Source organism: Leptodactylus fuscus, chromosome 2 (genome assembly GCF_031893055.1).
Source record: "Leptodactylus fuscus isolate aLepFus1 chromosome 2, aLepFus1.hap2, whole genome shotgun sequence".
Taxonomy (NCBI): domain Eukaryota; kingdom Metazoa; phylum Chordata; class Amphibia; order Anura; family Leptodactylidae; genus Leptodactylus; species Leptodactylus fuscus.
In genome coordinates, this window is record NC_134266.1 from 261,595,981 (window position 1) to 261,612,260 (window position 16,280).

General features: G+C 48.4%; 1 protein-coding gene across 2 annotated transcripts in view; it reads left to right on the top strand.

The window, feature by feature from the left end:
- The first annotated feature begins 14,016 nt into the window (after nt 1-14,016).
- SESN3 (sestrin 3) overlaps nt 14,017-16,280 on the top strand; it is a 66,001-nt gene continuing 63,737 nt past the window's right edge. For both annotated transcript variants that reach the window (XM_075266132.1, XM_075266133.1), the window contains exon 1: nt 14,017-14,207. In XM_075266132.1, coding sequence (XP_075122233.1) covers nt 14,145-14,207 — 63 coding nt within the window. In that variant the 5' untranslated portion in view covers nt 14,017-14,144. The remainder of the gene's footprint in view (nt 14,208-16,280) is intronic.

Genomic DNA, 16,280 nt, shown 5'->3' on the forward strand with positions numbered 1-16,280 from the left:
TCAGCTCCTCGCTTCAGCCGCATATGTGACAGCGAGAGAGGCGCGCAGCGGCTGTCACGGGATGGTTAGAGTCTATACTATAGGCAATGTGTAATATATATTTCATGTGGAATGTATTCTCTAACCTGTTATATACATCAATGTGTAGTTGGCTGATTCGGGTCTAGTGTGTTAGCACATTGTATGCAAATACCTCTAACTAGTGAGGACAATGGGTGGAGATAATCTGATCAGTGTCTCCAAGAAGATGTTGGATGGTGCATTGTCCATAGTAGACAGGGAGTCTGCTCTCCTTGGTATAGGTGAGGGGGGAAGGATCTGTGACTCAGCCCTTCCCACCCACAGATATAGGTGTAACAGTTTTAGTATATAGTTGTAGCTGGAGTTAGTATGTGTTAGCCGGCCTGTGCACAGCTCTGCAGAGAGCCAGGATATAGTTACAGGACCAAGGAACCAAAGTTATCATTGGATTGTGACTTCTGTGGACTTATTGTTATTACGGTTGATGTGACCGCCGCCGGCTACTAACTTTGTGGATTACAATAAATTGCTGTTGTCTCCCGACCTCTTGCGTCCCTGTTGATTCAAAAGACCATCCGGAGGAAGACGTATACCTTTGCTCCGTGACAACTGGTTGGCAGCGGTGGGATCAACAGCGGACAGCGAGATGGACTACAGCAGCTCAGCGATTAATGGAGCCACAACCTCAGAATACAGGAACTGGACTATGGCAAGTCTACAAGTAAGGGCCCAGGAACTAAACCTGAGTTACCAGGGAAGAACGAAAGAGCAACTGATCGAGGCACTGGAGGAGATGACCCTGCAAAGCGACCATGAGGAGGGCTGCCCCCAGGAGACTGGAGAGATACGGGAGTGGCAGGTACAGACCCAAAAGAGCAGATGGGTTGTTTTGTATGAGGAGGAATTGGCAGTGCTGGGGCTAGAAGCAACTGCAGAGCAAAGGAGTAGAGCGTTACAGAGGGCTCAGGAAACGGAGAAGGAGGAACAGAGAATGGCGCATGAAAAGGAAAGAATGGCGCATGAAAGGCGAATGGCTGAGATAACTAAGAGGAATTATAATCAAACGCCGACCCCCAGCCCAACAGTGAGAGAACCACCATATGTCTCCCATAAACACTTCAAGACCTTTGATGAAGCGGCTGGGGATGTTGATGGATATTTTCAGGACTTCGAACACCAGTGCCACCTGATGGAAGTCCCAGAGAAGGATTGGGTCCGGTATCTGGTGGGGCACCTACGAGATGGGGCTGCGGAAGCTCTCAGAGCCATGGACCCTAGTGATCAGCGGGACTATGAGGCCATTAAAAGAGCGGTGCAGAAGTATTATGCAGTCACTCCAGAGACCTACCGAGTTCAGTTCCGCTCTTTGTCTTACAATGGGGGAAGCTCCTTCCACATGTTCGCCCACAAGTTGAAGCAAGCATGCAAGCGCTGGCTAGAAGGAGAGGAGGCTGTCACAGTCGATAAGATCCTCCAAGTCATACTTAAGGAACAGTTCTTTTCCCAGTGCCCCGCTGAGATCCGTGAGTGGGTGCTGGAACGGAACCCAGCCACAGTGGAGCAAGCTGCTTCTCTTGCAGATGAGGGCCTGACCATCAAGCCGCAGTGGAAGAGGTTGTTTGCAGAGGAGCGGAAAACTACCACAATCCCCCAGACACCCTTCAGCCAGCCACCCACCTTTCGTGTCCGGCCTCAGGATTACAATTCCCCCTCTACCCTTGTCCCAGCCCATCGGCCTCCAGCTATGAACAACCCTGTCCCTAGACAACGACCTACTGGAAGAATGCTAGAGCGCAGATGTTTTGGGTGCGGGCGGCCTGGACATTTGCAAGCTAGTTGCCCTGTTAACATGGGGGCACGGGCCACCGTGGCATCCCGGCCTATTCACTACCTGGGAACCACTCCTAGGACAGAAAGTTTGGCCCCATTTCCAGATGACTCCATGAATGACACATCTGTTCCACCTCCAGGGGTCTATGGGATTCAGCCTTCCGCCACACATCCCGCAAACCTTCAGCGGAAGCACGTGCAGGAGGTCCTACTGGATGGCCGAACAGTTGTTGGATTCCGGGACTCGGGAGCTTTCCTAACGGTAGCGGACCCCCGAGTTGTGCGACCCGAGGCCCTAGAGGAGGGCCCTGGCATTTCTATCAAGTTGGCAGGGGGTACTCAAAGACGTATTCCTAAAGCTACCGTGGAACTCGACTATGGTTATGGACCAAAACGATGCACAATTGGTGTGATGAGCGGGCTGCCGGCCGATGTTCTGTTAGGCAACGATGTTGGAAATCTACAGTGCCACTTTGTGGGAGCAGTGACCCGAAGCCAAGCTCAGAGAGACGCCAACATGGATCGACCGGATTTTCTGCCAGATGCCAGCCCTTCAAACCTACAACTTTACCATTCAGTACCGCCGAGGGAACCAACACCAGAACGCAGATGGGTTATCCCGGCAGGAGGACATATGAGCTATAGAGACTGATGTGCATTCCCCAATTTACCTGTGTAGGCCAATTGTGTCATGCACATGTTTTGAGAGGGGGAGGGGTTGTCACGGGATGGTTAGAGTCTATACTATAGGCAATGTGTAATATATATTTCATGTGGAATGTATTCTCTAACCTGTTGTAAACATCAGTGTGTAGTTGGCTGATTCGGGTCTAGTGTGTTAGCACATTGTATGCAAATACCTCTAACTAGTGAGGACAATGGGTGGAGATAATCTGATCAGTGTCTCCAAGAAGATGTTGGATGGTGCATTGTCCATAGTAGACAGGGAGTCTGCTCTCCTTGGTATAGGTGAGGGGGGAAGGATCTGTGACTCAGCCCTTCCCACCCACAGATATAGGTGTAACAGTTTTAGTATATAGTTGTAGCTGGAGTTAGTATGTGTTAGCCGGCCTGTGCACAGCTCTGCAGAGAGCCAGGATATAGTTACAGGACCAAGGAACCAAAGTTATCATTGGATTGTGACTTCTGTGGACTTATTGTTATTACGGTTGATGTGACCGCCGCCGGCTACTAACTTTGTGGATTACAATAAATTGCTGTTGTCTCCCGACCTCTTGCGTCCCTGTTGATTCAAAAGACCATCCGGAGGAAGACGTATACCTTTGCTCCGTGACAGCGGCGAAGCAAGGAGCTGACCTGTGTCAGCTCCTCGCTTCGCCGCCGGCTACTGGCTTGTAGACGCGATGGCTGAAGCGAGGAGCTGACCTGTGTCAGCTCCTCGCTTCGCTGCTACCGCCGGCTACTGGCTTTTAGACACGATGTGATCACATCGCGTCTACAAGCCAGTAGCAGCAGCGGCGGCGAAGCGAGGAGCTGACACAGGTCAGCTCCTAGCTTCAGCCGCATGTGTGTCAGCGAGAGAGGCACGCAGCGGCGAAGCGAGGAGCTGACCTGTGTCAGCTCCTTGCTTCAGCCGCGTATGTCTTCAACTCAGATCTGCGTCCTCTGGATGCAGATCTGAGTTGAAATAGGACATACACAATGACTGCTACGGGCGCCAGGGGGCTGGCACACGGTGGCGGGCCAAAACCGGCCCCCCCCCCATTTTTCAATTTGGCCGGGCCCTTGACGCCAGTACCAGTAGTACTGCCCTATCGGCGGCCCTGCACGTGCGTGTTGCCGGACCGTGATTGAACGCACCGCCACCGTATCCATGGCCTTATTCATTGAGGTCAGAGGCAATGGTCTGCAAAATGGACAGGAATAGGACTAGTCGTAAGTTTTGCTCGCGGTCCCATACACGACTAGCGTGCTCCCTGTGCACAAGATTGTATGTCTCCTTCTGTCTCTACCCCCTTCCCTCATAGACTGTAAGCCCTCGCGGGCAGGGCCCTCTACCCCACTGTGCCAGTCGGTCATTGTTAGTATTATATCTACCTGTATATTCTGTGTATTGTGTGTAACCCTCAAATGTAAAGCACCATGGAATTAATGGTGCTATATAAATAATAATAATAATAATAATAATAATAATAATACTACTAATGTATGAGGCCTATTGCTAGGTTCACACTAGTGTTTGGGTTTCCGTCCATCGGGTCCACTTGAGGACCCGAAAAACGTAAATCCTATACACTTAAAAATTGGTTACCCACGGTCTCTGCCTGGTTTATGCCGAAAACGGCAGAGCGAAAAGTTCTACTTAGGGTAAGTTCACACGGAGGTTATTGGTCAGGATTTTGAGGCCGTATCCGGTTCAAAATCCTGACCAAAAAGACGCTCGGGAGTTTTTTCCGGGAGCCGGAAAAAAGATACGAGATGCTCATTCTTCAGGCTGTTTTGCCTTGTGATTCGGCCTGAAGACACTCCCTCCCTCAGACTAGGCCCATTCATTGGGACTAATCCGGAGCCAAGTGCGTGGCTGGATGCCGTTGCAGTGCACTGGCTAGCAGTCGCGGCTACCCGGTTTTTGGAATAGAACCAGAGGCGGCCTAGCTCTAACTAGCAGATTGCATGTCCTTTGTATACGGATGGGAGATAATATACCGTAAGGTCGTACTGCAGTAAAACATCACATTGCACTTCTAATAAATAGATAATACTGTATATAAAGTTCCATAGTGGAAGTATAAAAACAAATCAACTCTAAAAATAAAGGACTGTGAAATCTGATAAAAAGTCACAGAGTTTTTTTGAATAAACATTTGTTATATAAATGTCACTAAAGCCATAAACATACAAATCCTTGGATTCTGCAGACTCATATGATCTTGCAAAAAAGCTGAGCCTCATATAGTACTGTCGTATGACTGGTAGAATGGTAAAAATGATTGGGGTCCTTAAAGGGGATGTCCAGGAAATGTGGGTTGTTTTTTTTTTGCAAGGGGCCCGGGGAAGAAACCGGCTTGTCCTGTACTGGCTTAGGTAAGTAAATATGCCGCCCTCCCTGGGGCTCTGGCATAGCGCCGCCTGAAGCAGTCGCTTCAGGTCACCTCATGGGAGGTGCGGCGCTGAATAACATAGATTTGTTATGCTGAGTTCACACTGACTTTTTTGGACTGGATTTTGATGTGGAAGCCGCCGCAGAATCTGCCTCCAAAAAAACACTAGCCGCGACTGGATGCCGGTACAGTGCACCAGCATCTAGTCGCGGCATTCTGCTCCGGATTAGGCCCAAATGAATGGGCCTAGTTGGGAGGTAATCTCGCGCCACAGACGCCGCGGCTGATTCAACCGCGGAATCCGCGTCATGATCGGGCAACTCGCTTTTTTTTTCTGCTCGCAGAAAAAAGATGTGAATGGCTCCCACTGAAGTCAATGGGAAGTGTTTTTTGGAGGCGGATTCTGAGGTGGATTCCGCGTCAAAATCCTGTCCAAAAAACTCAGTGTGAACTCAGCATTAGAACACAGGTAGAAGGGACTACAGTGCTCAGACTACACAGACTTTACATGTTGTCTGATACCATGGAGACATATAGTCTACATAGCAGCTGTAGAAGCAAAACGGTAAGAACATTTTATTCAGCATCTACCACAAAGTTGCTTCATTTTTCATTATATTTGCATTCTCAGCCACATAACCATCAAGTTTCGTAACATTCCCCATTGGAGCTGTAATGGCAGCCATACTGTAATGGAAGACCTATTGTAATGGCAGCCATATTGTCTGTTACTATGTTTTCTATAAACAAATATAACTGGAACGGAATTCCTGAATAGAACTTTCAACAGTTTACTTATAGGTGACACATTCAAGATCTAATATTCACTGGGGATATTCTTTCATTTGTTTAATTTTTGAAGAAAAAAAGTATTTTAAAAATTTCTTTGGTCACATACACAGTCCAGTCATATTAATGTGACCACCGCCAACTTTTGACATGAACATTAAATAACCAATCGCAGAAGGCGCGTGTCATCAGCCATCTGGGTGCACTCATCATTGTGGAAGGCACGATGGATCATCACAAGTATGCATCTATCCTTGCGGACCATGTTCACCCCTACATGCGAAGTGTTTTTCCTCAGGATGATGGCATCTACCAGCAGGACAATGCGACGTGTCATAAAGCTCGCAGTGTATGTGTGTGGTTCCAGGAGCACCAGGATGATTTTACCGTACTCCCTTGGCCAGCAAATTCTCCGGCTTGAACCCAATCGAGAATCTGTGGGACCACCTCGATCGGGTTGTTCACGCCATGGATGCTCAACCGCGTAACCTAGCGCAGCTGGCCACAGCACTGGAGTCTGCATGGCTCAACATCCCAGTGACCATCATCACAACATCCCCTCTCTTCCTGCACGTCTCGCAGCGGTCCGCTCTGCCAAAGGGGGTTATTCTGGATTTTGACAGGCGGTTACATTAACTTATATTATTACACCTATATTTTATCAGACACATACTTCTCTTACTCATCTTGTGATAGACAACTTTTCATACACAATTTCCTCTATGAAGGCAGATAGATTTTAATAGGTCCATTTGTGGGGTTTGATAGAATTTACTAATGTGGATTATCTGGCACAACCCAAATCCAATGACCAAATAATGAGACATGTAACGAACTGTCCATCCGAAATAAATCAGTGTCAGTAGGGGACTAATCCGCCATCACATATGATCCTGAATTATGACAAGTATTTCACAATATGTTGTTTACGAACGTGTGTCACGTCAGTCCCTCCAGGCAGGACATGTTATTACACACATAGGCTTAGAATGTTCTTCAGCTCAATGGCGAGAATTAGCAGCATCAAAGAGATGGGAACATGTTAATTTTTAATGTTGGAATTCAGGCGGCTTTAATGTAGTCATAACATCTCATAATGACTTCTCCAAACCCTCCCCAAACCTCTAAAAGTATCCTACTTAATAGGTGATAGCTTGATGGGCTATGAACCTGATTGTTCTAGAACATTAATGGCCATGGTGTAAATAGTCCGTAAGCCCAACTCCGCTTGTAAAATACATTTGTGCATAGAATAGTCATGGGATACCTGTATTCATGGAGCGATCTTACAAGATGTTCCCTTGCATGGGCATTGCTAGGGTTTGAAAGTTCCTCCATTGGTAATTGAGCTCCCAATAGTTATAATGATCCCGCAGTAAAAATGGTCTCCCAGTTTTCTCAATAACAGTCCGTGGAGTCTCATCTTCCTCTTAGTTGGTGGCCGCTATATGGGGAGGTGGGGTGGGTGGTTTGGGATATAACAGTCCGTAGAGTCTCATCTTCCTCTTGTTTGGTGACAGCTGGACACGTATTGGGCAGCGATCTCCACAGTGGCCTCTTCTTCTCCCAGTAGGATGTAGAGTTTCCTCTTCTCGTCTGCAGATATGAAGTCTGGGATGTGGGCAGAGAGTCTTTGGTAGTAGACAGCCCTCACAGCTGAGTATTTGGTGCAGTGTAGCAGGAAGTGGGTCTCGTCTTCTAGGGCCCCCTGGTCACAGTGCTGGCACAGTCTCTTCTCCCGTGGCTTGTACGTCTGCCTGTATCGCCCCGTCTCCATCTCCAGGTTGTGGGCGCTCAGTCTGTACCGGCTCAGGGTCCGTCTGTGTTTGGGGTGGTGTATTCTCTCCAGGTAGGTGGCCATGGTGTAGTACCTTTGCAGTGAATGGTACACGGTGAGTTTCTTGGAGTTATTTATTGCACTTCTCCATTCCTCGATGTACCGCTCTCTGTCTCTCTCAATGACTCCTTTTATTTGAGCCTTGTTCAGGGCATGTTGGGGGTTTTGGCTTGGCAAATGGCTGATGCTTGGTTGGGGGGGATCAGTTTTAGTAACATTGCCCACAATAGTTCCCTATTAGTAATAATGCTCTCCAATGTGCTCCCATTAGTAATAATGCCGCCATAGAGCCCTCAATAGTAATAATGCTCCCTCGGTGTATGCCATTAGTAATAATGCCCACACCTGTAACAATACTTCCTCAGTGTGCCCCCATTATTGATAGTGCCCACATAATAATGATACCCCAGTATTCCCCTATTAGTAATAGTAACTCTAATAGTTATAAAGCATCCCTTATAGTGCTCCATATTAAGTACACCACCTTCAACCAACAAAAGGAAATACCTCCAATTCCATTACACCCTTTTCTTGCCTTTGGCCTGCGCTTCCTGAGAAGACCTGGATCGGGTGGCCATGATGATGTCATCATGCTGTCTACGCTGTTGATATGCTGTCATAGGCTTGAGGACTAACGTGGCCGGTATGGAGGGGCAGGGAGTCATCAGGACTAAAATACCTCCTAAGCTAATAATAGTGACATGGGGTGGTCTTCAATAGGAGCAGAAACAAATCTTTGTGGTGACAAACTGATGAAGTAATGCAGAGAAAAGCAAATCATCTTTTTCTGGATATGCAAAAAAGCCTACAAGTGCATTGAGGGAGGAGCCTGATTTGCCATATTTGCCTATAGATAGCCACAGGTGCTTTAGCTATCCTCTGAAATCCATGCCCGATGCCACCAATTTAACCATGGCTGATATTTTCAGTCTCAGTCTGCCTCACTCCTGTTTGTTCAAGTCTAATCCTGGGCTGATTTGCATGGTCAGAGAACTAAAGGGGTTTTGCCATTACAGACACTCATCTCCTATTCACAGCATAGGGAATAAGTGTCAGAGCACTTGGGGTTCTACTGCTGAACCCAGGGCATCAGCACCCGGCCTACCCGGGCAAGTGTTGGGGCCCCAAGCTCCTGAGCGGGCCCACTTGGCATTGGCGCAGGGTACAGGGCCTGCAGCCAGCTGGAAATGGCTAGGATACTGGACCACCATGATAGCGGCCCGGGAAAGCTTGGTTCCCCGACAGCTGTACATACTGCTAATGGAGAGGGGCCTGGTGATCGGTGCGCCCCTTTCCAGTAGATACCAGCCCAGGGGAGGTAAAAATAAAAAAAATTATTATATTCACCTGTTCTGGGCTCAGCATCCTCTCCGGAGCTCTTCAGGCATCCTTGCTCTTCTTCTGTCTTGCGACTGAGGTCCCGCTCCTCTGGCCTCACTGTTGGAGCCTGTGATTGGGCCCCAACAATCACATGGTTGCGCTGGAATAATTATGTCATCGCGCCCCACGTGACCGCTGAAGCTCAATCCCAGGCCCCAACAATGATGTCTGGGGAACATGACCTCAGTCGCAAGGCAGAAGAGTAGCGAAGATGCCCCGGCTAGTTGAGGTAAGGTGAGTAAAAATGTTTGTTATTTTTAATCACTTCCCCTGGGCTTCTGATTATTATACTCGGGGGTTTGAGGTGACCCCAAAATATAATAATAGCACCAGCTCTAGGAGGGGCTCTTGGAAGCATATAATACTGTGTGGGGGCCACTGTGGAGTATATAATACTGTGTAGTGGCCACTGTGCAGCATATAATACTGTGTGGGGGCCACTGTGATGAATATAATTATGTGTGGGGGCCACTGCACAACATATAATACTGTGTGAGGGCCACTGTGAAGCATACAATACTGTGTGGGGGCCACTGTGCAGCATATAATACTGTGTGGGGGCCTCTGTGGAGAATATAATTATGTGTGAGGGCCACTGCACAACATATAATACTGTGTGAGGGCCACTGGGGAGCATGTAATACTGTGTGGGGGCCACTCAGGAGCATGAAATACTGTGTGGGGGCCACTGTGGAGCATACAATACTGTGTGTGGGCCACAGTGGAGCATATAATGCTGTGTGTGGGCCACTGTAGAGCATACAATACTGTGTGGGAGCCACGGCGGAGCATATAATGCTTTGTGGAGGCCACTCCTAAGCATACAGTACTGTGGGGGGCCACTCTGGAGCATGAAATACTGTGTGGGGGCCACTGTAGAGCATACAATACTGTGTGGGGGCCACGGCGGAGCATATAATGCTTTTTGGGGGCCACTCTGGAGCATACAATACTGTGTGGGGGCCACTCTGGAGCACGTATTACTGTGTCGGGGTCATTCTGGAGCACTTAATGTAATACTGTGTGGGGACCATGATGGAGCATATAATACTGTGTGGGGGCTACTATGGAGTGGCACCATTAGTAGTATCAGGCCTGGCTCACATGGTGGAATCTGGCACTGATTTTGCAGAAGATTCCTCCCTCATTCTGCCTCCTATTGAAACTAATTGGAGCAGGAAGCTGGAAAAAAAAGTGTCCTGCTGTATCTTGCTGCAGATTCTACAGCTGATCCGGAGGTTGTGGCTTGAGATGCTTCACTGGTTAGACTCATTCACTGAGTGGTGGAAAGCTGCAACAGAATGCTGATACCGCACATCGTGAGCCTCAAATTCTTCTTTACTTTCCGATGTCCGAAAAGGATGTATTTACTTCTACAAGATTGAACTGTATTAGGCTGCATTCACACTACGTAACGCCAGCGTGTATCACAGCCGTACACGCCGGCGTTACAGCAGGGCTGCCGGACACTTCCCATTCATTTCTATGGGAGCCGGCATGCGAGCGCTCCCCATAGAAATGAATGGAAAAAAGCAGTCCATTAATTTCTATGGGGAGCGCTCGCATGCCAGCTCCCATAGAAATGAATGGGAAGTGTCCGGCAGTCCTGCTGTAACGCCGGCGTGTACGGCTGTGATACACGCTGGCGTTACGTAGTGTGAATGCCCCCTTACAGTGCACTCCAATAGGTCCACCTCAGCAAAAAAACACCAAATTCCGCTTTTTTTTTTTTGCTGCAATGTGCTTGAGTTACTCTTAAATTGGCCCACTGGGGCTCTGTCACCCAAAGGCCCACACAAACCTGGAGCCGGCCTTTGCTGAATCCCTTAACACAATACACAATACAATAACACTTGTGCATCATTCATGGAGTTGAAGCAGGTCAACTTTCAGATCCTTATTCTCCTGATCGTTGGGGGTCCCAGCAGTCAAACCCCAAGCGATCTGACCCTCACCAAGGGATGAGTTTCTGGAATGACAAAACCCCTTTAAAAGACATGGACGTTTCTGACTGCCTGTAGCCACCACTAGAGGGAGTCTAAGAGCTTCCTGCATACTGTTTAATCATGTGTATGCAGTAAGTGGAATGCTCCCTCTATTGGTGACTGCAGGCAGTGCAGGGATGTAGCTGTTTGGGCTGCATAAACAGAAATATCACTTACGCCCTGATGTCTGAGCTTGGGGCAACGTCACAGACAGCTGCAGTAGTCCTTGTGTATGAAGCTCTTTCATTCTAAGGACTCCAGTGTATTTCTAGCATCGTATACATACAGTCATAGCCGTACACTAGACTGAACAGGTTACATAGCCTGTGGCACCTGCAGGTTGTCTCACCGTTGTTTTACGTGTACTTTATGTGGAATAATTACATTGTTCTTGCTGATAGAGCATTACTTTTACTGGTGTGAACCTGGTGACAGCAAGGATTTACAGAGACGATACATGGCTTTGAAGGATACTGTTTTTTCAGGACTTGGCTACTGTTGTCTTTGACTCATTTTATGGGTCACATCCCCCTGGTATTCAGCTAAACTCATCAGTTCAGGCAGTCAAAACTCACAGTGAAAAAAATATTGTATTACATAGTGTCCCTTTAAATGAATGATATTGTGGCTGTATCTGCAGCCATAACTATCCTGTGGGTGCTGGATATGCAGGGAACATTGTAATGGCATTATTATTACTATTGTCCATAGCAGACTTACAACAGGGTTACAACATCCAGCGTGCCCCCCCTACCCCCTGTAGACCCCATAGTATAATAATTGGAGACCCAGTGGGGATAAAAACATAAAAAACACTGTTACTTACCTCTCCCTGGCTCCGCTGCACTCTGCCACTGTCGGCCATCCTCAATGACGTCCTAGATGTCATGTGACCGGGGACTTGGACGCAGGCCCCGGTCATGTAACATCTGGGACGTCACACAAGGAGGCCCGGAGAGGTAAGTAACACTGTTTTTTATGTTCCCTTACCTCTCCTGGGCCTACGATCATTATACTCGGGGGTCCGAAAAGACCCCTGAGTATAATGGTGCTTGTGGGGACCATGGCCGGGTAGTTATGGTCCTGTCTGCGACCCAGTTGCAGCCATCAAAAGAGCCACATCTAGCTTGCGAGGCATAGGTTCCCGACCCTTGCTATATGGATGGAGTAATTAAATGGCGTGGCGAGGATCCAGAAGGTGGTGCAGGCTGCAACAACAAATGCCAAGGCAGAAGTTGTATTAGCTGTGATGGGTTGGCGGGCTAACAGATCCTGGATCCACGCCACCTACTTCTAACCACTCCATTATAGAGTCAACCCATTGGCCAATGCATGATGGGACCTCAAGGACCAGAAGTCCAGGCAACTTACTGCACCCTTGCAGATCAGCAGTTTGAAAGGGCCACAGTACTCTGCCAATCACTACAGCCTTCATTCTGTACATTGGTCTGTCTACCTTAGTGTGTTGTGGTGGCTTGCGGTATTGCAGCATTGAACTATTCAAGTGGACAGAACGAAATTGCAGCACCCTGCGCCACCACGACTGAGCAGGCAGCGTGCTGGTAGATGGATCAATGTAAATGGTGGGGGTGCTGAGTTGGACCGTGGCGGCTAACCTGCCACCACTATGCCATGTATGTCCCCGGCCTCAACGGTATGTACTAGCTATATCCTAGAGACAGGGGTGTAACTACAGGGTGCAGAGAGTCCTGGGCTCAGGAGTCTTAGGGGGCCAAATAAACACTGGCATCAGTATTGAGATTGCAGCTTCCATCTGGCCCATAAACCAAGGAGACCCACAGATGACTCCGACCAAACTATGGTGGATTAAACTCCTTAGCACCATACCAATCACTATCAAGAATTCTCTGCAGGGAGGAGGTAGGGGCCCCGGACAAAAGATTGCATCGGGGCCCACAAGACTTTTGTAATGCCACTGCCTAGAGACCTCCATCAAGTGTGTTCTTGTATCTCCTCAAGTAACACCAGTGATGTCAGCAACACCATGTCTGTTTTTATGATGTAATAACATCTCGAGCCACAGCGCCCCCTATAGGCCAAACATTCATTCTTGGTTTCATCTCCAAAAAATGCAGCAAAATCTGCAACGTGAAGCCTCGGCCAAAATCAGTTTATTTCTGTTGAAATTTCTATAACTTCCCCATTTTTTTGCCTAATCCGCTGCACCGCTCTTCAGAGGAATGGGACTGATTTTCTGCTTCCAAATCTGCCGCATGTGAACACCTTCTTAAAAAAAGTTTCATTAAACAGTAACCACCGAGGTCATGGCTAACGTTGCAGAGCCAAAAACAAAGACCCCCCGGGGTACTCGAAACCTATCACTATGGGACCGGACAGGTGAGCACATTATTTTTTTGGTTTTTTTAACCCTTATGCTCCAGATTTTTTTGCAATACGTCTTATCCGGGACCGTAAAACCTCCTCAGAAATAATGGCAGGCACCCCTGGTCCCTGTTTGTCAGTCAGGAGCCTTGGAAAGCTGGGTGACCATGGATGAGCGCCCGTATTCCTTGTCAGTCAGCTTTCCAAGACGCAGGAATGGCATGGAAATTTTTATTTTTTTGGCTTTTCAAGGTTTCATCAGTCATTAATCCCAATTCATCCTTGTTTACTAAAACTTCAGTGGTGTTATTCTGCACACCCCCTCCTCCTCCCCCCAGCACTGCGCCCCCTCCTCCTCCCCTCAGGCACTGCACCCCTTTTAATCACTGTTCTCTTTGTCCTGCAACTAAAAGCTCAGTGGGCGTGGCTTTGCCTGTTTTCGAGTTTTTCCTATTGGCCAGGACGCCGTTCTTTTTCCTCGTCCGCTCATTGGCCCGCTGGAGTAGTTACCAGGGGGCGTGACGCAAGTAGCGGCTTGGAGGTGATTGGTGGAACGGAACGTGAAGGCGAGGAGGCGGATCCCGGCGGAATGACAGAACCCGAGGTAGAACATGTAGTGGGCGGGGTTGTAACTAGGTGGGTGTGGTTATTTACTTAATATGGTATTGTAGGCGGGGCTGTGGGTGTGGCCTAGACGTAGTTTATAAGTATGAGCACTGTGTAGGCGTGGTAAAGCGTGTCAGCCCGTCCCCTCCGGCCCCTGTCACTCAGTCTAGCCCTCCTCCTCCTCCTGTGCCCGGTCTGTGCTCTCGGGTCGGCCCGCAGTGCACAGCTCGCCGGCTGCTCTCTTCTCCCCGAGCCACAGCTGGAGCACCGGGCGGGGGGGAAGGTGACACCATGAACGGAACCGAGAGCAGCGAGTATGTCATCTGCAGCAACTGCCACAAAGTGCTGAGGAAGGTGAGAGCCCAAAACTCCTGCAAAAGCAGCTCAACCCCCATTGAACTGTCCTAAAGAACTTCTGCCTAGTAGCAGCACAAGTCCTGGCATATTCCTGCAGAGGGCATGCTGGGACTTGTAGTCCTGCACTGTATTGTGGCCACCTACAGCTCGCCCTAGACGTCAGGTCCACCGTAGCGCCCTCCGTCATCGCCATTTTCATCGCCGGTGGCAATTTTTGCAAAAATCGGGTAACGTTTCATTGGCCAAAACCGATCAGATTGTAGTCCATTGCATGTCGGGGGAGTAAACAACACAATGGGGGTAAAATATCGAATTTTTGCAAGACCGGTTCGCCGAAATGACCGTAATGTCCGCCTTCCCGTGCAAAATTCTCTGAAGAATTATCATTACGTAGGTAACGGTAACCATTACCAAACGGGAATAAAAATGCCTATTCGTATGCAATGGATATTTTTTGGTCTTGGCGATCGCCACGGGCGCTATTTAGCGGTATGTCTATGGCCAGCTGTATACCTGCCGTATATTACATGTCGTGTGTGACGCCATCCTGTTGCTATGTGAAAATGTCTTCCTTCATCCAAACTACCCCCCCCCCTTCCTCCTATAAACCGAAATAATCCCCTACCGACCTTGGTACCCTGTTGGCACCCTGTGGGCACGGGCAGATTTGCAGCGGTCTGGTTTGTATGAACTGCGTAGAACCAGCTCGACCCATATTTGCAGCCGAGACGGGGTTAATGTTCCATTATGGAGCGGTGCGCCATGATCTATACGTTATATGCCAACGATTCGCATTTTGCACCCCTATAAAATAATGGAGGAAGGGGGTGGTATTTGGGGGGACGTATACTGCTATGTTAAGGTTGCGCCCTCACTTGTATATTCTTGTATGACATGTGTTTGTGATCCGCAGAGCTTGCATTCTAATTTGGATTACCTCTCTTTAGCCCAAGGTCACCGGGAGTCGGCAATGGGATTCGAACCGGCGACCTATCCCTAGGACTATTTGCATGTATCTAAGCTGCGGCTTTGTGAGCGCTGGTGTTCTGTGACAGTTATGCAATGGTCATGGCTTAATCCGCTATGTGACATCGAGATGTAGCAGAGCTGAGTTAGTGCTTACGGTATGGTAAGGGGTTAACTAGCACGCTCAGCTCTGCTACATCTGTAGAGTGCCGTTTATCTCACCCTCCGGCTGTCACAGAGATTGCAGCCGGCGCTGTTGTTTCGATGATGAGGTTGAGTCTTGTTTTTCTGAGATGTCAGGTAACATACCCGCTCGCTACACGCTCCCGTCCATTATCCTGCTTTCCCGAGTGCCTGACGCGTTCTTGTCACTTACCGTTTTTTTTCCTCGTATACTTTGCAGGACTTGAACATTTGCAGGTACAAAAGGGAATTTACCTATAAAATAAAAGATCCTTGAGTCGTCCTCTACTGCGAAAGAGAAGGGTTGTCACCAAATTTATGAGTACCCAGGGGTATGCGGCTGTCTATGACGTTCAGAACTGTAGGAAAGCTGGGTGACCACTATAGATCACCCAGCTTTAGAGTTACAGATATAGGCTTTGAACGGTAAAGGGCGATTCCCTGGAAATTTTAGGATTCCGAGACATCTTTCCATGGACTCTAAGGGTTAAAAAAAAAACATGGCTGCTTTTTAAACCAAAACAGCACCTTACCTGTCCGTGGGTTGTATCGGATATTGCAGTTCAGCTCCTTCAAAGTGAACGGGTTGAGGCGCAGTACCACGAACAACCTGCAGACAGGTGTGGCGCTGTTTAAGGAAGCAGCCATGTGTTTTTAACTCTGTACACCCTGTTTCCGTACAGCGATGGCTTTCGTATTTACAGCGCCTGAATTCTACGGAACAGGTGACGAGTCTTAAAAGGTGGAATTCCCCTTTAAAACCTTAAGGGATTGTCCAGAGTTCTGTAAAGGTCAGTCAATAAATAATGAAAAATTTTGCAACTTTTTTTGTTTATAGGCTTTGTGTTTCAGTTCCTACATTTTTAAGATTTCCGCTGGCGATAACCGAGCGGGAACAAACCAGAAACTTGTTATATCAGA